The sequence below is a fragment of the Tasmannia lanceolata genome, unplaced genomic scaffold (assembly GCF_043159265.1).
Source record: "Tasmannia lanceolata isolate RefF3 unplaced genomic scaffold, GAP_Taslan_0.1 ptg000018l, whole genome shotgun sequence".
NCBI classification, from domain to species: Eukaryota; Viridiplantae; Streptophyta; class Magnoliopsida; order Canellales; family Winteraceae; genus Tasmannia; species Tasmannia lanceolata.
Window position 1 is genome coordinate 21,339,647 of NW_027518695.1, and position 20,731 is coordinate 21,360,377.

At 39.7% G+C, this 20,731-nt stretch overlaps 1 protein-coding gene across 4 annotated transcripts; it reads right to left on the reverse strand.

The window, feature by feature from the left end:
• Positions 1-580: 580 nt before the first annotated feature.
• Positions 581-18,600, reverse strand: LOC143850387 (3-oxoacyl-[acyl-carrier-protein] synthase, mitochondrial-like). 4 transcript variants are annotated; one of them, XM_077359643.1, is made up of 14 exons: positions 18,309-18,600; positions 17,978-18,207; positions 16,259-16,366; positions 16,088-16,159; positions 15,839-15,925; positions 15,548-15,695; positions 8,308-8,388; positions 8,173-8,201; positions 2,471-2,537; positions 2,297-2,373; positions 1,825-1,885; positions 1,609-1,691; positions 1,382-1,453; positions 581-983 (listed from the first exon to the last, which is right to left on the reverse strand). In XM_077359643.1, exons 1-14 carry the CDS (start codon positions 18,424-18,426, stop codon positions 819-821), a joined length of 1,398 nt encoding a protein of 465 aa, XP_077215758.1. In that variant the 5' UTR covers positions 18,427-18,600; the 3' UTR covers positions 581-818. The 4 variants fall into 4 exon arrangements, with proteins under 4 accessions (XP_077215758.1, XP_077215757.1, XP_077215761.1 ...); XM_077359642.1 differs by having other exon boundaries at positions 8,173-8,206; positions 15,544-15,695; XM_077359644.1 differs by having other exon boundaries at positions 875-983; positions 1,312-1,453; positions 8,173-8,206; positions 15,544-15,695.
• Positions 18,601-20,731: the final 2,131 nt, after the last annotated feature.

The following is a 20,731-nucleotide window of genomic DNA, read 5'->3' on the forward strand; positions in this document are numbered from 1 at the left end:
AAGTGGAGGGCAAAAATGGGCAGATTTGTGGTCTGTCCATTTTGACCTCCACAAATCGATGGATTAGGATGATCCTATGAAGCTGATTTTTTGTACACACCCTATCTATGTAAGGTCCTTTCTAGTGAATGCTTTGGATCATCCTAACAATGTGGGCCTCATTGGTTTGAGAGCTCAAGCTCACCATAAGGTACCAACGCTCAAGCTCACAATCCTTTTCCTCATATATAATATATATCTAAATATATTAAATCCTTAACGAGCCTTAACAAACCGAGCCAAGCCAAGCCTGGCCTAGCTCGGGCTCGGCTCGTTAAGGATTCGAGCCGAGCCTGAGCCAAAATAGACACCCTTACACCCATTACCTCATTTCCTTGGGATGGATCATACATCATCTGTCACTTAGTACATCCAGGCTTGATTCTATCTTATCATATGTCCCTTGCAAGAAACTAACAACCATGATGCATTTCTGAATAAAGGTGCAATTTGGGTCGGGTCGGGTTGAGCTTTTGCTAAAAAAAGGAATTGGAATCAACCCGGACCTGACCCAATTTTATGGTAAAACCTCAACCCGAACTCCCAAAAATCAAACTGGATTGCACCCCTCTTTATGAGGCTCATGAGGCAAAATTAGCTTCGATTAATACTGACTTAATGACCAAAATTTTGAACTCTTACACAAGTTGTTCCCTGACTGATCACAAGGACACCTCAATGCTTGAAGGAATGCTTGGTCAGTAGCAACTGGAGGTTGATTCCTGTAGCCTGTTTAAAAGTCTTTCCACTGCAACAAAAGGTTAACCAACCATCTGGCACTAAGGGGGGCAAGCAAATAGCAGGGAAGCATTTGTTCCGCCAAAGCCAAAAGAATTTGAAAGTGCGGCTCTTATCGACATCTTCTTTGGGGCACTCAGAGGCCTAAAACCATCATGAAAAACGGGATCTGGTCTATCAAGATTTAGTGTCGGCGGAGCAATCCCCTGCAACATTGCAGAAGCCATGCTAAATGTTAAACTACCAACATCACATAAAATTGATTGATGCTAGTAATCAAAATAGCATCAGAAGTCTGGGATATATTTTGATTAAACTACCAACATCACATAAAATTTGTATTTTGATTGATGTTCGTAATCAAAATATCCATTTAAAAAAACATATTAATCAAAATATATCAAACAAAATGAGCAAAATATAAATTGAAAACAGCGCACGAAAAAAATCGAGCAAACTTCACAACCCATGATACAATTTACACGCAATACTTTTACGCAATCTCTTCTCAATGGATGATGTCAAGCAAAATACCAGCAGGTGAAATAAACAATGAGTTTAGTCTCAATCACGATAGCAACGAGGAATATCTGCAGTTCCGTACATGGTATATGGATAAGACTGTAAAGATTGCTTCCACAGCCCCAGCTGCTCCAAGGAGATGACCAGTAGCACCCTACAGATCATATTAAGTCGTAATTGCAAAATGGAGGGTCAAAGTAGGAAACCAAAGAGAATGAGGGATGTCACAATAAGTTCCACTATTTTTTCTTCTCTTTTTTCAATAAGTTTCACTATTAACTAGTCAAATTAAGAAACCACAACATTTACCTTCGTTGAGGACAAAGCCAAAGCACCTGATGTTGCATGATCCGAAAAAACGGATTTGATTGCATTTGCTTCTACAACATCACCTGGATAAAGGAGAAATTCAATGTTTTTGAGGGCACAAAGACCAGGTTCTAAAATCATTGCGAGGTCATGTTCTCAACTCAGAACACCCAGCAACTTTTCACTTTACATAACTGGCAGGGGCCTTGAATTTACCCAAAGGGGTCGATGTAGCATGGGCATTTACATAATCCACTTGATTCGGGTGGAGGCCGGACTGCACCATGTGAGATAGAAAACTTGCTTTAATACTTAAAATTTGGTACTTTACGAGACACACACACACACACACACGCACAAATTTGGTTCTTTTAAACTGAAAACTAAAACATGCACAAACTTGGTACTTCACTGGAATCAGAGATGGCGTTATTATCCAATACACAGTGCGATATTGATGAGTGACTATACATGGTCGAAGAAACCCTTTAAAATCAAAAAAGTATGTTTTCTTTAGCTATGGTAAATGACTGGGAAAATCATCAAAGAGATAAGGGGGGTTAAAAAGAGTTATTCCCATAACGAAACATGCCTAATTTTAGGTAAATCATCTACAAAGATCCTTAATAATTTACAAAAACACTATTGTTGATACTAGCACAACATATCAAAGATACATGCAACTCACCTGTTCTAATGCACGTGTCATGGCCAAAATAGCTCCCCTACCATCACTGTGTGGCTGAGTTATGTGGTATGCATCGCCTAACAGAAAATCAATATCTCATAGATCAATCGAAAGAATTACAGCAGAACTATAAGTCTATATGACTATATCCATATGCATGTCTGAAAAAAAGACCTGATGTCCCATAGCCTCGAACCTCAGCATAAATCCTTGCTCCTCGTTCCTGTGCATGCTCAAGTGCCTTTATTTTACAAAGGAAACAACCTAATGAGAATGTGTCACATGATTGATGCAGAATCTCAAAGAGACTTTAAAAATAAACATCAGTTACAAACAAGGTATGGTCAATGATAGTGACAAAAAAATGGAAGAATCAAGATTCCACAAGATGTCTAGTATCAATATAGCACCAAGCACCATTTCACATAGTAGTTTACATCGAGAGAGACGGCAGGCTACACAATCAGAAATCACTATAGGGTAATTCATTCGTATGGACAAATTTGAGTCAGTGGAAAAGCAAGAAACAAGAAATTATGACCATTGTCGAACCCAACTTGGTGGAAACCTATACGTTCAATGATTTTCTATTAATTTAGGAGTAATGCATAGGCTTTAACTCAACAAAACAGCAACATGCATTTCCATATCAGCATAAGCAGATCATAAAATAATCAAATACAGCAAGGAATTTTCAAAGAAATGCTAAACTTAAGAGTTCAACCATCAAAGAAACCAAATTCATCCAAATCATGTTCCATACAATAATTCCCAAAAGAGAAAACAGCTATCTAATAAATAAAAAACAGATCTTAGTCAAATATGTCACAGAAATAACATGTCCAAGGCCCAAACAATGCAAATAAAGTAAGACAAATAATGGGGTGGTCAAATGATCACGATAGGGTATATGAGTGACAAGGGTAGGGCTGATTGGGTTAAATCAAGGTGTAGAAACTAATGGAAAAAGAGTTGACTATGTAGAAAAGAAAGGTCAAAGGTGAGGGTGAGATTGTAGGAGAAATAGGTTACAGAAAGTAAAAGAGAAATGGAATCAGTCCCTTAGAAAGAGTGGCGGGCTCCATCGTCTTTATCATCCGCTGCATGTAATCTCCGAGAGAGGGAAGAGTACAAGTCGTAGAGAGGAAAAGAATGATTGTTTACAGCTAAGGTAAGTTATCTACTCACTAGCTTAAAATACAGTGAAGGGCATATTGTTTGGGTGATCAAACCATTCATTTGATTGGCCCTCACATAGATAGGGTGTCCACAAAAAATCAGCTCCATAGGATCATCCCAACCTACGATTTGTGGAGGTAAAATGGACGTGTATAAACCTTCACAAATCTGTCCATTTTATGCCTCCACGGTTCGGAGGGTTAGGGTGATCCTATGAAGCTGATTTTTTGGGCACACCCTATCTATGTGAGGGCCCATCAAATGAATGCTTTGGATCACCCAAACAATGTGGGTCCCCACTGTATTTGAAGCTAGTGTGTAGAGCTTATCTACACTAGTGTGTAGAAACTGTTATATATATATATATATATATATATATATATATATATATATATATATATATATATATATATATATATATGAGGAAAATGATTGTGAGCTTGAAGCTCATATAGCTTATATGAGCTTGAGGGCCCAAACACATGTGGCCCACATTGTTAGGATGATCCAAAGCATTCATTTGAAAGGCCCTTACATAGATAGAGTGTGTACAAAAAATCAGCTCCATAGGATCATCCTAACCCATCCAAAAGTGGAGGGCAAAATGGACAGACACCGTTTGCCACAAATCTGCCCATTTTTGCCCTCCGATTTTGGAGGGGTTAGGATGATCCAATGGAGCTGATTTTTGGTACACACCCTATCTATAATGGGGCCTTGCAAATGAATGGTTTGGATCACCACAAAAAATGTGGGACCCATGTGTTTGGGCCCTCAAGCTCATATAAGCTATATGAGCTTCAAGCTCACAATCATTTTCCTCATATATATATATATATATATATAGAGGAATATGTTCGTGCGCTTGAGCGTTGGAACCAAATGGTGCGCTTGAGTGCACCATTCACATGGGTCCCACAATTTCTGTGAGGATCCAAACCATTCATTTGCAAGGCACTATCATAGATAGGGTGTGTACCAAAAATCAGCTCCATTGAATCATCCTAACCCCTCCAAAAGTGGAGGGCAAAAATGGGCAGATTTGTGGTCTGTCCATTTTGACCTCCACAAATGGATGGGTTAGGATGATCCTATGGAGCAGATTTTTTGTACACACCCTATCTATGTAAGGCCCTTTCTAGTGAATGCTTTGGATCATCCTAACAATGTGGGCCTCATTGGTTTGAGAGCTCAAGCTCACCATTTGGTTCCAACGCTAAAGCTCACAATCCTTTTCCTCATATATATATATATATATATATATATATATATATATATATATATATATATATATATATAGAGAGAGAGAGAGAGAGAGAGAGAGAGAGAGAGAGAGAGAGAGGAAATGAAGTATGTGCAGCTGCACAGCTAAGCTATCTGTGCATGGCTGCACAAACCATAGTGGGGGCCACATTTTTGTGGGGATCCAAAGCATTCATTTGGAAGGCCCTTCCATGGATAAGGTGTGTACCAAAAATCAGCCCTTTAGGATTATCCTAACCCTGCCATTTGTGGAGGGAAAAAATGGGCAGAAACAATGTCTGTCCATTTTGCCCTCCAACTTTGATTGGGTTAGGATGATCCTGGCTGATTTCTGAGAATTGTAACAGCTGGTTAGCAGTATTGCATGGATTCGGATTCGTGTGTCGGAATCCGACACGGATTCGAGGTGTAGGATTCGGAAAACCCCCAAAAGTATGATTCGGATTCGGTAATTTTTAAATAAAATAAAATTTTCAAAATTTAAAATTTAAATATATGTCTATGCATATATATTCATGAAAAATTTGAGGGTGGAGGGTTAAGGCGAGTTTAATATTAAGAGAGTTGAAGGAGGAAGGGGGCCAATGTTCGAGGGCCGAGGCGATAGGGTTTTTATTAAAAGAGTACGGGTTGTGCTTTCACATAAAAAAAGTTAGAAGAAAATATGTTTAAAGGGAAAATATACAGGATTCGCATTTCAAAAGAAAAAAAGAAGAATCGGATTAACCTGAAAAAAAAACAGGATTACAGGATTCGGGCGGGACACGGCTACGATAAGAATCCGGGTGTGTCCCACGTGAATCCATGTCTGATTCGGATGCGGAGATGTGTCGACACGGATTCGGCATAGGGGGTAAAGAATCCATGCAACATAGCTAGTTAGGCATATACAACAAGGTGAGCTCTTGCCTATTATCAAAACAGGGTTGTGCCAATATCAGCTCCCTTTAGTTATTGACAGGGGATTTTTGCCAATTAGTCCCTGCTTTGTAAAATAAATGCTAATAAGTCCTTAAGAATTTCATTTTCTCTAAAAAGTAATGCTTTTGAAAAATAATTGCCAACAAGTACCCAAAACAAAGCGCTGGTATTTTTCTCTGTTAATATTTTTAAAATGACAAAACTACCCACAAGATCACCCTATTTTAGAGAAACAACTGGATGCTCCTCCCTCCCTCTCGAAATCCATCTCCAACATCCGGTGAATACCGCAGTAACGTGCCGTCATCCCTCTCCGGCTGGCCCCACTCGATTCACACTCCAACTCCTTTGTCGACCGCTTCCTCTGAATCCCACCACACTGACCAACTTGCCAACCACTACACCAAGAGGTGATCCAATGTTTGGATAGATAAAATGAAAAAAAGACACTTCATACACAAAGCTACAAATGCAAGAATCTATAGTTAGATTATCACCCAACCGCTGAGAACTACGTAAAAGAAGAAGAAAAACGTGTAATGCTTCTTTGAATGTAGATCTTCAAAAGACTAAAACAAGAAATTTCAAGAAACAAAAAAGTTGTGGGGTGAAGCTAAAATCGGCTCTTTCTTCTGGATTTCAAGAGTTAAAGACACTTCATACACAAAGCTACAAATGCAAGAATCTATAGTTAGATTATCACCCAACCACTGAGAACTACGTAAAAGAAGGAGAAAAACGTGTAATGCTTCTTTGAAGGTAGATCTTCAAAAGACTAAAACAAGAAATTTCAAGAAACAGAAAAGTTGCGCGGTGAAGCTAAAATCGGCTCTTTTCTTCTGGGTTTCAAGAGTCTTTTCTCCTCTGATTTCCATCATCAGCCTCCACTTCCATCTTCAATGATTTGATCTCTCTATTGAATTTGCTCGGGAATAACCGGTAAAAAAGAAACAAAATAATCCGAGAAAAATAAAGAATCACTCGAATAAGAAACATAAAAAAGGAATAATGGGCGTGCACGTAATATCATGAAATCAATCATAAACTGAGGACTTCTTGGCATTTTCTCATGAGTATCAATTGCTTGATGTAATTGCATGGGTTAAAGGACAGGTATTATTTGCAAATACGGTTATTTTAAGTGGCCTGGTATGATCAGTAGTACTCTTCAGTGGATCATCTGAATATGTAGCACAGCAACATCAAACGTAAGAATCAATTACCTCTTCATGTATAGAAAGCTTTACTATGTCACCATGCCGCAATTACTGAGCTTCAAAAAATAATAGCAAGGCAGGATGTCCATTATTTCAACATGATGAGTTAGCGCCCACACTAACAAACCAGTGGCGGAAATTATCAAAGGTTTATAGAATTTAAGGGATAGCTCTGTCATGGTTTTTGTGGCATACCCAACCATTTGAGCTGAAGTGAGCATCTAGGCTGAAAGACGAACTTACAGTGATGAGCAAAAGCACGAGAAGAGAATTCAAAAAAGAAAAGAAAAAGAAGGAAAATGGAAGTTGGAATAAAAAGGCAATACTTCAAGCGCGGTACTTTTGACATTTTAAAAATATTAAAACAGAAAAATACAAGTCGTTTGTTTTGGGAATTTGTTTCTTTTGAATGGTAAAAATTTCATTAATAGGACCGAGATGATCAAAACAAACAACAAAAGAAAATACAATGATTGTAAAAATACAAACAACCCCAACCCTCAATGCGGAAGAAAATCATTATTCTCAAAAGAATCCAAGTGTACTCCGCTTTTTGCTAGTTTGTCTGCTACCCCGTTCGCCGATCTTCTTATATGGCGAAATGAGATCGTAGAGAGCCAAGAATGTCTTTAATCTCACTGATATAGTCCGCAAAACGCCAAGGGCAGATGTTTTGGGGATTTGTTGGAAATTATTTTTCAAAAGCAGAACTTTTTAGAGAATATAAAATTCTCAAGGACTTATTAGCATTTATTTTACAAAGTAGGGACTCAACTCAATTAAGCCTTTGTCCCAAAGTAGGGACTAATTGGCAAAAATCCCTATTGCTAAAGAATTGGATTTTCCAGCACTAGCCATTTTGCTCAGACAAAGACATTAGTTCCTCTAGGATGGCGTGTCGTTGACTCACCTCATAACCTATCCATGTCCACTACTTCATCCACTTTGAATAGTTAAGCATGAAATTTATAACCCCAATTAGAAATCTAAGGCTATAAAATAGGTATGAAGCTTAACTGGTGTGCTGCAAATTTTGAAGACATGAGAAAACCAATCTAGCAGTAGATTCAGCCAAAGCTCCAAACAAATGGGTCTCATTTATGCAAGTTTTGGAGGTCGAAGATACTCTAAATTTATGTGCATATTCACAATTTGCCAACAAATTCAGCTTGGACAGGGCAGAGCTAAAGATGCAACGAATATATAAGTAAGCTGTGCTAGTTGGAAAAGAGAACGTAAAGCCCTAACTGAACCATTTGATGAGAAACAAGTCATGTAAGATTTTTACGGACTCACCTCCAACACCATGACACCAGAGCCTTCACCTATCCTGGGAAGTTGATATATTTCGGTAAGTAATGAGATCTAACGAAAACTAGAAAGAACAACTGATAAATAAAAAGGAGACGGATATTAGAAGTATGTACGTACACAAATCCATCTCGGCCACATTCAAACGGTCGAGAAGATTCTTGTGGGAGAGAGTTATATTTTGCAGACAATGCCCTTGACCTATATAGATACATAAATTTATTTCCATGATATTCTAATAGAATCAATTTAGTATTAAAAATAAAATGAAATCATAGCAGACAAGAATGTATAGCATTGCAACGAAAGAAACATGGCTATGACAGAGCTAAATGTTGAGCAAAAGAATCATCTTTTTTTGGTTGAATGATGTTCAGCAAAAGACTCTTACAAATCAATGTAGACCACTAAAGCGAAATAATACTTTCTGTGCACTAAAATAAGCATCCATAGCATGGTTTGGAGTGCACTATAGGTGTCTTGCTTATATAGGCATTTGAGTCAGACATGTAATTTGATTCAATTTGGTTCTCACTCAAACTTATTGCTGTACTTTTTCATTTTGAGTCAAATACTATACTGTTCATCAAATTAAAACACATGTATTAACCTATATATATATATATATATATATATATATATATATATATATATATATATATATATATATATAGAGAGAGAGAGAGAGAGAGAGAGAGAGAGAGAGCATTTCCTACACACTTCTGTAGGTAAGTTACCTACACACTAGCTTAAAATACATAGGGGCCCATATTGTTTGGGTGATCCAAACCATTCATTTGAATGGTCCTCACATAGATAGGGTGTCCACAAAAAATCAGATCCATAGGATCATCCCAACCATTCAAACTATGGAGGCAAAAAATGGACTAATTTCTGAAGGTTTATACACGTCCATTTTACCTCCACAGATCGTAGGGTTGGGATGATCCTATGGATCTGATTTTTTATGGACACCCTATCTCTGTGAGGACCATTCAAATGAATTGTTTGGATCACCCAAACAATGTGGGCCCCCTATGTATTTTAAGCTAGTGTGTAGGTAACTTACCTACACAAGTGTGTAGGAAATGTTTTCTCATATATATATATATATATATATATATATATAGAGAGAGAGAGAGAGAGAGAGAGAGAGAGAGAGAGTTAAGTGAAGCTACACATACGTGTAGCTAACTTAGCTATATATATATAAACATATATATATATATATATATATATATATAAACTGGTTCTCTGACACCTTAGTCTCTTTTCATTGATTAGGCAGTTAATGGAGAGAATTAGAGAAACTAAAAAGGACCTCCATATGGTTTTCATTGATTTGAAGAAAGCGTATCATAGGGTTCCCAAGAGTGTTATGTGGTTGAAAGGAAAAAAGTGCCTATTAAATATGTTGATGTGATTAAGGATATATATGATGGAGCAGTGACTAGTGTCAGAACCACGGATGGCACGTCTAGTGAGTTTCCCATTACAATAGGACTGCACCAAGGATTATCTCTATGCCCTTATCTTTTTACGCTAGTTATGGATGAGCTTACGGAGGGTATTCAGGATGAGGTGCCGTGGTGTATGTTATTTGCAGATGACATAGTATTAATCGACGAAACCAAAGCAGGAGTAAATGCTAAGTTAGAGTTATGGAGAACTACTTTGGAATCCAAAGGTTTTAGACTGAGTAAGACTAAGACAGAGTATATGGAGTGCAACTTTAGTAATGTAAGGAGGCAGGACGAGGATGTAGTAAATATGACTGGACAGGAGGTACCTAAGAAGGATATCTTTCGCTATCTTGGTTCAATTCTTCATAAGGAAGGAGAGATTGAAGAGGATGTTAACCATAGAATAAGAGCAGGTTGGTTGAAGTGGAAGCTTACCTCGGGAGTTCTGAGCGACCGTAAAATCCCTATCAAGTTGAAGGGAAAGTTTTATAAGACAACTGTGAGACCAGCCATGCTGTACGGCTTAGAATTGTTGAGAAAATCTGCCGGGCAATCCGATCCGATCGTGCACAAATTAAACGGAAAAGTAAAATAAACAAATCAAGCCACAAGATGAACACCAAGATTTTACGTGGTTCGGCCAAGCCTACTCCACGAGCGAGAAACACTATCTTCCACTATGAGAAAAACAAAATACAAGGATTACAATGGATTAATCACAAACCCACAACCCTTTCCTTGATTCTCAAACCCAAGATCGTACACAAGAGAAACCCGAGAAAACCCGAAAGAAAACCCAAGAGGAACCCAAGAAGAAAGCCAAGGAAAAACCCTTTTCTTCCTTCTTCTTATCTCTCTTTCTCTTTCTCCCTTAGGGTAGCCGTCACACCCCAAGCATCTCGCTCGTCCTCTCTTGCTATCCTTCCCCACAAAAGAAAACCCACTCTCTTTTGGTATTTAGGTTTTCCCCAATCTCCACCTTGGCTTATTTCCCAGCCACTTGAAGATTTTCCGTGGATGTCACCACCGGTTCGCTATTACCGCAAACCACCATTGGCCTTCTAAAGTACCAGCTACACACCGCTCGAATCATCCTGGTTATGACTCCTCCCGATTCGATCAACATAGCCAATGCACATGTGTAGCTGCCAACCCGTTGACTCACCTAGTCAACCTTGGAGAGGGATCTCGATCCATCCTCCCCAACGCAGGTACTGTCATCCTCTCACCATCGTCTGCAACCTGGAAACCCGTCTCTGCACCAACTGCGAAAGAGACCCTACGTGTGCGCACACAATTACCTTATTTCCAACTAGACATCGAGATCTTAGGAACACTAGTCACCGTGTCCCCGACCAGACGATATAACTCCCCACACTTCTCTCCTTTCATCAGAATCATACAGCCGCATGTGATTTTCATGGCTCCACCTGCAGCTGACAACCTGCAACCCTTGGAGTCCAACCGACCAAGAGATACTAGATTCTTTCATATCTTTGGGACATATGCCACACCACCCAAAGTACGAACTACATCAAACATCTTGATTTTCACCGTTCCAACTCTCGTGACGTCACAAGTGGATCCGTCACCCAAGAACACTACACCCGCTCTTGTCTCATGGAATGTATCAAAATATTCCCTCCTGAAGCATGCATGAACAGAGCAACCTGAATCTAGAATCCACTCATTATGAGAAGTGTGATTACCTGAGGAGACTGTGAGAGAAGTGTGATTACCTAAGGAGACTGTGAGAACGTCTCCAAACACTTCGCCCTGCTCATCCGTTACCGCCACCGCCATATTCGTAGCACCATTGTCTACTTGGTCAGCTCGCTTTGGACAATCCCTCTTGATATGACCATATTCCTTGCAACGGTAACATTGCACGCCCTTCCGCCGACCCTGGATCTTGACCTGCCTTTTTCTGATCCCCGTCAGACGACCTTCCTCTCTGATTCCCACCATGAACAACCAACCCTTGTTCTTCACTTACACCAAGAACAGGTTTCTTTCGCATCTCATTCGATAAGAGCGACACCATGACTTCCTCTAACTTTATTGTATCCTTACCATACAATAAAGTTGTCACCAGGTTGTCATACGAATCAGGAAGAGAAGTAAGAAGCAAAAGGGCCTTGTCTTCTTCCTTCAACTTTTCGTTAACCTTATGGAGTTGATCCGCAAGTCCATTGAACACCGTAATGTGTTCCAGAAGATTCCCGCCTTCCTGCATCTTCAGCCCATACAATTGCCTCTTTAGATACAACCGGTTGGCCAAGCTTTTTGACATATAAAGCTTTTCCAACTTCTCCCATAATTTAGGCGCATCTTCCTCTTCCATAACGTTAAACATAACGCTATCTGCCAGACATAGCCGAATCGTGCTGACCGCCTTCGACTCTATGTCTTCCCACTCGGCACCCGTCATCTTCTCCGACTTCCCATCATTTCCATTCAACGCCTTAGCTAATCCCTGTTGAACTAAGATGTCCTTCACCCTCATCTACCATAGGGTGAAACTACCCTTTCCGTCAAATCTGTCGATGTTGAACTGGGTAGAACTCAATTTTACCTCCATCTTAGATTACTTCGCACTTATCGGTGTAGCGCTCCACCTAGAACAAGAATCTTCTTTGGCAATCTTTCCACCCAAAAAAATCGCTTTAACCGCGATCCAACCACAACACCCATGATCGCTCCACCTGAACTCTGATACCACTTGTAGAGAAAATCCGTCGGGCGATCCGATCCGATTGTGCACAAATTAAACGGAAAAGTAAAATAAACAAATCAAGCCACAAGATGAATACCAAGATTTTACGTGGTTCGGCCAAGCCTACTCCACGGACGAGAAACACGATCTTCCACTAGGAGAAAAACAAAATACAAGGATTACAATGGATTAATCACAAACCCACAAACTTATAATCCGCCACACTTCGTAGTTCCCTCGGGGAAGATCTCGGTAACCCCGGTAATGCTTGCGAGGACGGAAAAATCCCTCGGGGTAGATCTCGTAGTTCCCACGTTGCACCCGCGTGGATGGGCGAGATTGTCCACGTTGCTTCCACATGGAGGGGGAGATTGTTGGGGGTTCCACGTGAAAGCGCAAAATAGTCCCACATCGGCAAAGTGTTACGACGTGGATGGGCTTATAAGGGAATGGGTTCCCTCCCCTTAACAGCTAGCTTTTAGGGGCGAGTTCTATCATGTTAAGATTCCCAACAAGAATGTTGGGCCACCAAGAAGCAGCATGTGCATAAGATGAGTGTAGCGGAGATGCGAATGCTTCGATGGATGTGCGGCCACACAAGGTTAGATAGAATTAAAAATGAAGACATTCGTGAAAAGGTGGGGTGGCATCAATTGAGGAGAAGATGAGAGAGCAACACTTAAGATGGTTAAGAGATATCCAATGTAGGCCTTTGGATGCTCCAATGAGAAGAGGAATCTCGTGCCAAGTTGATGGAGTAAAAAGAGGTAGGGGCAGACCGAAAACAACTTGGGTAGAATCAGTGAGGAAAGACTTGATAGCTAGGAACATAACAGAGAACATGACCTTGGATATGATAGAATAGGAGAAAATGATCCACGTAGAAGAACCCAACTAGAGCCAGGATTAGAGCCGGGTAGATTCCTTTAACCTTCTTCATGAAATTTTTCTAAAGGATTCATTTAGCCGACCCCAACTAGTTTGGGACAAAGGCTTTGTTGAGTTGAATTGAGTTAAGCATCGTTCATTATGTAAGTGAGACAATTCATGAGTTTAACATGTAAGTCAAGGCTCATGAAAATGTTTCCGTTATATCTCTGTTATGATGTGTATGTGTATGTGTATGTAGAGGACATCTTGTCCCTCCCTACTTTGTACTTGTCTGGTTTCTTGGAATAAATATAGTAACTTCTAAAAAAAAAAGGCTCGTGAAACTGTTTTGAGCTTGTTTTAATAAGAGAATAGTTTCTCTTTGGCTTGCAACAACCAAGACGTGGACTTGGTTACTTTTCCCTCTAGTAAGCGATCTTCTCTCTTCACTCCTTTATTTTTTGGAATACTTTTTAACGGCGTAACCTCGTACAACTAACAAATATGAGATTTGTGCAAAAAGAATATGAAAAATAAATAATCGTGGTGCTTGAAAGCCAACCACGTTTTGGAGACAAACTCCAAGACCAGGTGAAAGAATACTTCTCCACAACAAGTCCGAAAAAACAAAGTTCAATTCGTCCAAAACTCTACCGAATTTCATTCTCTTTTTTTGAAAGGGACTGAATTTCATTCTCTATTCATTACATATAGCACGTACTCCTCCTGACAGCTAATAAGGAAAGTCTCTCAAAATAGCAACTGCTCATTCAACTGAGATGAGTAGCTATTCTACAATTATGCAATTATTATAATTAGTAACAAAAAGAAAAAGAATAAAAGCAACTAAATAAATAGAAAGCAAAATCTAACTCAAAATGGGCTGCAGCTTTGTCCACGCTTAGAATAGCATAGGTTGCCATCTATAGTGAACTTGAATTGTAATCTTGGAGGATGATAGCAGCAGATTCTAAAACGAGAGAATAATAGCAGCAGCTTCTAAAATGAGGGTTCTTGGTTTCACGTCAAAAAAGGCAGCAGTAAAATACGTCCCATTTATCAATTCCTAAAAGAGTAGGAAAGGATAGGCAAATTGCTAATTTCAACAACCAATAAATTAGCAACTGTTGTCTTCTTTTTTACCAAGGTAGGAAGGAACGTGGACCCCATCTAGGATGTTCTTTGGGATGGTCCATCCATGCCATGTGGGTATGGATGATGTGCTCGTATGCCCCTGCATCACTTTTTGTTTGGCTTAAATATCGTATTTTTTCCTAGACATGTACTTTGAGTAGCTTTAGGATTTCCATGTCCTTAAAAAGTCCTGTGATACATTATAAAAGCTGGAACTGTTTGAATTAGTTCCATCATCATCTTGGACTAACCAGTGTGTGAAAATCCTTCCCAGGACTGCACCAATTGGCATCAAAGCTTATGTTAAGCCAAGATTTAGTTTGAATAAATTCCATAAGGCTGCAAAAAGAGCCAAGGGTAAGAGGAGTTTGTCAGAACCCTCCTGTAGTGGCAAGAGATGACAAAGAGAAGCACCTAGAAGGCAAGTTCAGCAACTTTAGCAGTGATTAGATTACTACAAAGTCGAGAGCATGATAATAACACCCACGCCTCGGAGAATATAGAGTTTAACCCTTCCTTCTATAATGCTCCATGTGTTCAGCCAGGCAAAAGGGAAGGAAAGCCCTAGATTTTCCAAGTGGAAAGGGGCCCTAAGGAGATTGATATCAAAGCAGATATTCTAGATTTCAAAAGGATGCAGCAACACAAAGACTTTATTTGATTGGATGAATATCATGGACCTAATTGTTCGATTACAAGGAGTGACAAAAGGTGCCATGACAGCTCAGGAACGGAATAGACGCTACGAATGGGCGTAACAAATACCAGAAAGGGTAAAAACCTTCTTGCACATTGAGCTCTGGTAAAATTAATGACACTGCAGAATAGGTTTATCAATGGGTAAGATTCTAAGTGTACCGAAAAAGGTTGGCGTAAAACAACAATAATAGTGCTAAAGTCAAGCTAATCAAATGTGCCAATTCTTCAGGAAAATATTGTCACATTAAATATCAGAAGCCGATGTTTGATGCTTGCTCCGGTTCTCATACATATTTATTGAAACATTATTTTATCTTCATTTATATGTTTCTTCGACAGGGTCCAAAACGGTAGGGAGAGAATTACAACTTCACAATAGATTTAGAAAATGTACATGATTTTCTTTTCTCTCTTTTTTTTTTTTTTTTTGAATGGTAAGAAAAAGTTGCATAATTCGAATCAGGGATCAATTACCTACAAAATCCCGCTATTGATAGAGCATCAATACTGGATTCCGTTCCTCCAGCAACCATGACATCGGAATCTCCAAACTGAATCATCCTTACAGCATCACCAATAGAATGCGCGCCAGTTGCACAAGCTGTCACTACAGCATGATTTGGTCCCTAGATTCAATTAAGAGTTTGCAGCAATTCTTGTGTTTCAACAATCCTAGTTAATGATCACATTTTGTTCTTCAGATTATAGAATTGTACGACACTCAGAATAAATTAAAATAAATAGTCGCAGAGCGGAGGTGTACTATCACCTTGAATCCATATTTCATGCTCACATGACCTGCTGCCATGTTGATCAATATTCGCGGAATGAAAAATGGGCTAAGTCGACGTAAGCGCTGTGTTAAAAAAAGTAGAGAATAATCACATAAATTTTTTGGTAGAGCCATGTATGCAAATCATGTCAAATATACCTGTAAGACCATAAGGCAAAAAGGCATCATTTTCAGATATGCAGAAATGAGTTGCAATGCAATAAATGATAGCAAGAAAATAGCAACCTTCTCACAGATCATTCGTGCCGCATCCAAAATGTCGCTAATGCTTCCAATACCTCCACCAATGGAAACGCCCTGGTGGTTTCAAAATGCTTTACAGTTATTGAAAGAAAGAAATAACCCACGATGGCAATAGCGATCACAATACATTTCTTTAAGATAACAGATTATTACCGTCCTTTCCTTCTTTTCCAGTTCACTCGGCAGCCAATTTGCATCTTTAAGAGCTTCGTCAGTTGAACATAATGCATATGATATAAACTTGGCAATGGATCTATGGTCCTGAGCACGAAACAAGTTACATGAAGGAAAGCCTATAAAGATAATATTAAAAAAAATGTAAGTTTTCTCCCACTCTTTCTTTCAGTTAAAACATTGAACAGGAATGGGCATTCTCAACAATAGCTAAAGGTTCTATCCAGAATAGATGGTAGTGACTAGTGACGAGAGAGAGAGAGAGAGAGAGAGAGAGAGAGAGAGAGAGAGAGAGAGAGAGAGAGAGAGAGAGATTTTCTTATAGTAGTAGTTGCACGGGAAAATGGGCTGGTTAGGCTTTGTAAAGATGTAGAAGGAGAGGTGGTGTGGGCTTTCTTAGGTCCAATCGGTATTGGTGACTCATCTGAAGCTGAAGTTAAAGCGGCATTCAGTGGCATTATGCGCTTAGTTTTAGATCAGTTGGATTCGGCGATTGTGGAAGGAGAATTAGCCAATGTTATTAGTTGGTTGTTAGGATTGGCGTCCCCTCCGTGGAGGTTCCTTAGTCTCTTTGAGGAAATTGAGGACTCTTGTTCCGGTTCTTCAATTGATTTCAAGCATGTAAAAAGATCAGCCAATGGGGAGGCGGATTCTTTAGCTATATCCGGTGTTCCTAGGCTAGGGTTAGAGTGGTTTGATTTTTTGCCGCCGTGAGTCTTCCCTTGTATTTTTGTTTCTGTTTCTTTCTTATGTATATATTGTGGACCTCCTCAGTTCCCTTATTAATTAAATCATTTATCATTTCAAAAAAAAAAAAAAGATGTAGAAGGAGAAGTGATCAGCAAACATGGCCGATCAAAGAGAGATCTAGTAAGGGAGATCGCTTATTGATGGTAGATCAATGTTTTTTAATAATGGTAGTGTTTGTGGTCATGAAAAGGACGGAATTTGGGGTTCTTGCAAAAGGTGAAATGAAGGAAAAAAATTGATGGAATAGGAAATAAGGTTGAATCTCAAATTGTATAAATCCATTATGAATAGTAGATACATTTGCTTACCAGCTTGCCATGAAAGTAGTCATCGAGTATGACAAAACAAGTATAGCCTTATCGTGTTTCTATTTCCAAAAATCTGGTTGTAGCTTTATCTACATAATTACCAACAAAATATACAAGTTGTCGGAATTTGCTGTCTTCGATTGAATATTCAGACTAAAGAATCAGATCATAAAGTGTAAGGTTTCTGCCATAACAGAACTTCCTGTTATGAGGTAAGTTCACATGGATGAGGTAAGTTCACTTGACCATTTCCACCTCTCCAAAATGTGAAGAAGCATTCTCAAAACCCACACAAAAAACTTGTCTAAATTAATCTCAAATCCTCCTTGCAACATTCAGATAAAGAGCAAGTTCGGTAATCCCTCATCTTTCCAATGCGAGTATGTGGTTATACTTCCTAAAGTTTAAAAGGTTTTTCTCTAAGTCTACATTGTTAGGACTTAGGATAATAATGAAATACAGAGCATTTCAAGCATTAGACTCTTCACCAAACTGAAGAATCTTAAATAGGATCAAATGAAGAGGAATACATTATAACTACTCTCATTCTTACAACATTACCTTATCATTCTATTTTTCTAATTGAACAATGAGAAACAATCATCCAAACTTAAACTCATCATTAGATAATCAAAATTACCTTCGAATTCATCCACAATTCCTCATTGAATTCACCCGCATTGGCTCCAAAAGGCACGGTAGCAACAACTTTGGACGTCAATTGATCGAATGTATGATCAATCGTTTCCTTGTCAAACCCTTCCATTTTAAGATCCTCAATTGAAAGTGCGCGAATTCCACATGACCCATTGATGAGTCTCCTCCACGTAGTCTCTACGCCGCAACCAAGAGGAGTGACCATTCCTAAACCTGCAAATACCGCCGAGTAAAACAAATAGAAATTACAGGAAGAAATTGAAAGAAAATTACAAAAATTGAATGGATGAGCAGAAGATTAGGGTTAGGGTTACCGGTAACGACGACTCGTCTTAGGGGAGGAACTGGTGGTGGATCGAACGGTTGTGGTTTTGAGGAGAAATGGCGGGTAATCTGAAACCGTTGGCGAGAAGATCGAAGGCGATGAATCATCGTCGGAGGAAGATGGCGGTAAAATGTTTGAAACGAGAAATGGAGACTAAGAGAATGAAAAACGAAAGTGTGGAGTGAGCAGAAAATAACCCTAGAAACGAGACTGTGGGAGGATGGCAGAGAAGAAAAGGAGGGTTTTGCAAATAAGGACTGCTACAGTGTTCTGCCCTAGTACAAAGTCGTTCTGTGTTCGGGTCATGTAAAATAAGAAATTTTATATGGTGTAATTCTAGGGGTGCAACTCGGGTCGGGTTGAGGCGAACCCGACCCGAGCAACCATTTGGTCAATCTGAACCCGATCCGACCCCAGGAACCCTTTTTCCCAACCCGAACCCGACCCAACCCGAGCTTTTTAGCTTAATTTTTTTTTAAAAATATTAAAAAAGTCGGGTTCACTCTGGTCAGGTTGCCCAAGCCCTCAACCCAAACCCAAACCCGACCCGAAACTCAACCCGGGTTGAGAAAACCCAGCCGGAACTCAGCCCGACCCAACTTTTTCTCTGGTTGAACCCATCGGGTTCAGGTTGAGCCCGCCCAAGTTGCAGCCCTATGTAATTCTGTACGGTCTTGTACCGTAAGGACCACACCAAACCATCCATTTGATGGGCCACGACGTAAATAGGTTATAGAAAATCAATGATCAAAGCACCCAAGGCTGGCTTTGATACACTTTGTTCACAAAAATAACACAGCAAGAAGCAAAACCCACACACAAAGGATAAAATAGGAGAGGGAGAGAGGGAGAGAGGGAGAGAGAAAAAAGATCTATGAGTATTTTATTCAACCCACAAAACAATACATGCACTGGCGTTTTTTTCCCTTTCCACAAGCACTCAAGTTACTGACGCTTCAGTGTATTTGGTCTCTTCTCTATTTCACAAATTTTCCTCTCTCTAACTCCATTCACGTTTCTGCAATCTTATTTATAAGAAAAAGGAAATTGAATCCTACTGTTACTATACTTTCTAAATAAACAAAGACTAACTTTCCCAACTGTGCACTTTCCTAGACCAAGACTAACTCATTATAATTTAGAAACTCCAAAACAACCTATATTAGAAACTTAGCCTGTAGCATTAAACAAGTTCTAATCGGACTAGGATTTAACAACGCTCATGTGGGCCCTCATTGTGATGGCCCGGCCCCTCCAGCACTGTGGAGGAGTCAACAATTACTCTCAACACTCCCCCTCAGAGCCGACTCTCTATTGGTCACGCCAAGTTCATTTTGAAACTTCACAAACTTCTTGGTTCAGCCCTTTGGTCAATATATCAGCAACTTGATCATTTGAACGAGCTGTCATGAGAGAAATTTCTCCACGAAGCACCTTTTCTCTGATGAAGTGATGATGTACTTACACGTGCTTCATTCTGGCATGAAACACTGGATTTTCTGCAAGCTTGATCGCACTCTCATTGTCAGAATATAATCCCACTGTATAATCGGTATCTTGGTGTAGGTCTTCCATCAACATCATTAACCACACACTCTCCTGTGACACGATTGTCTTAGCACGATACTCCACTTTAGTTGTGGATAAAGAAACAGTCGGTTGTCGTTTACTATACCTTGAAGCGACTCCCGATCCAAAGCTAAAAACATACCCTGTATTAGATCTCCGTGTAGAAAGATCTCCAGCATAATCCGCATCACAAACTTTGGATTTGGCTTCCGTATTCGCAAGGATCTTCTAGGCTTGATCACTTCAACATCAGATTCCTCCAGCTAAGAGGGTCTCATCTCTTCAGCTGTTTTTGTCTTATGAACACCAGTTTTCCATGGACTTCGTTGCTTTGGACTTTTAGAGCTCTCTTGTCTAGGCTCTACCTCATCTTGAGGTTTCGTCGATTCGACACCATCTCCACTTGGAACGTCCGCTTTTAACTTCTCTTGCAGATTAGTCTCTAGCTCTGGACTATTTGGAAGAATAACTCGATCAGAAGGCCACCACAATGAAGCCTCATCAAACACCATGTTTCTTGAAACGTACACACGTCCAGTTTCTGGGTCCACACATCTCCAACCATTTCTTTCAGAGTTGTACCCGGTAAAGACACACCGAAGTGTCTTTTTATCGAACTTACTTCGCAGATGGTCAGGCAAAAACACGTAACAAACTGAACCCAAAACTTTGAAATGACTTACAGTGGGTTTAGTACCGTACAAATTCTCGTAGGGTGAGATAAACCCAAGCTTCAGCTGTGGAAGACAATTCATCATATAAGCGGCAGTTCTCATACACTCGGCCCAAAACCGAGATGGTGCATTCTTCGCATGCATCATTTTTCGCGAAACTTCCGCCAAG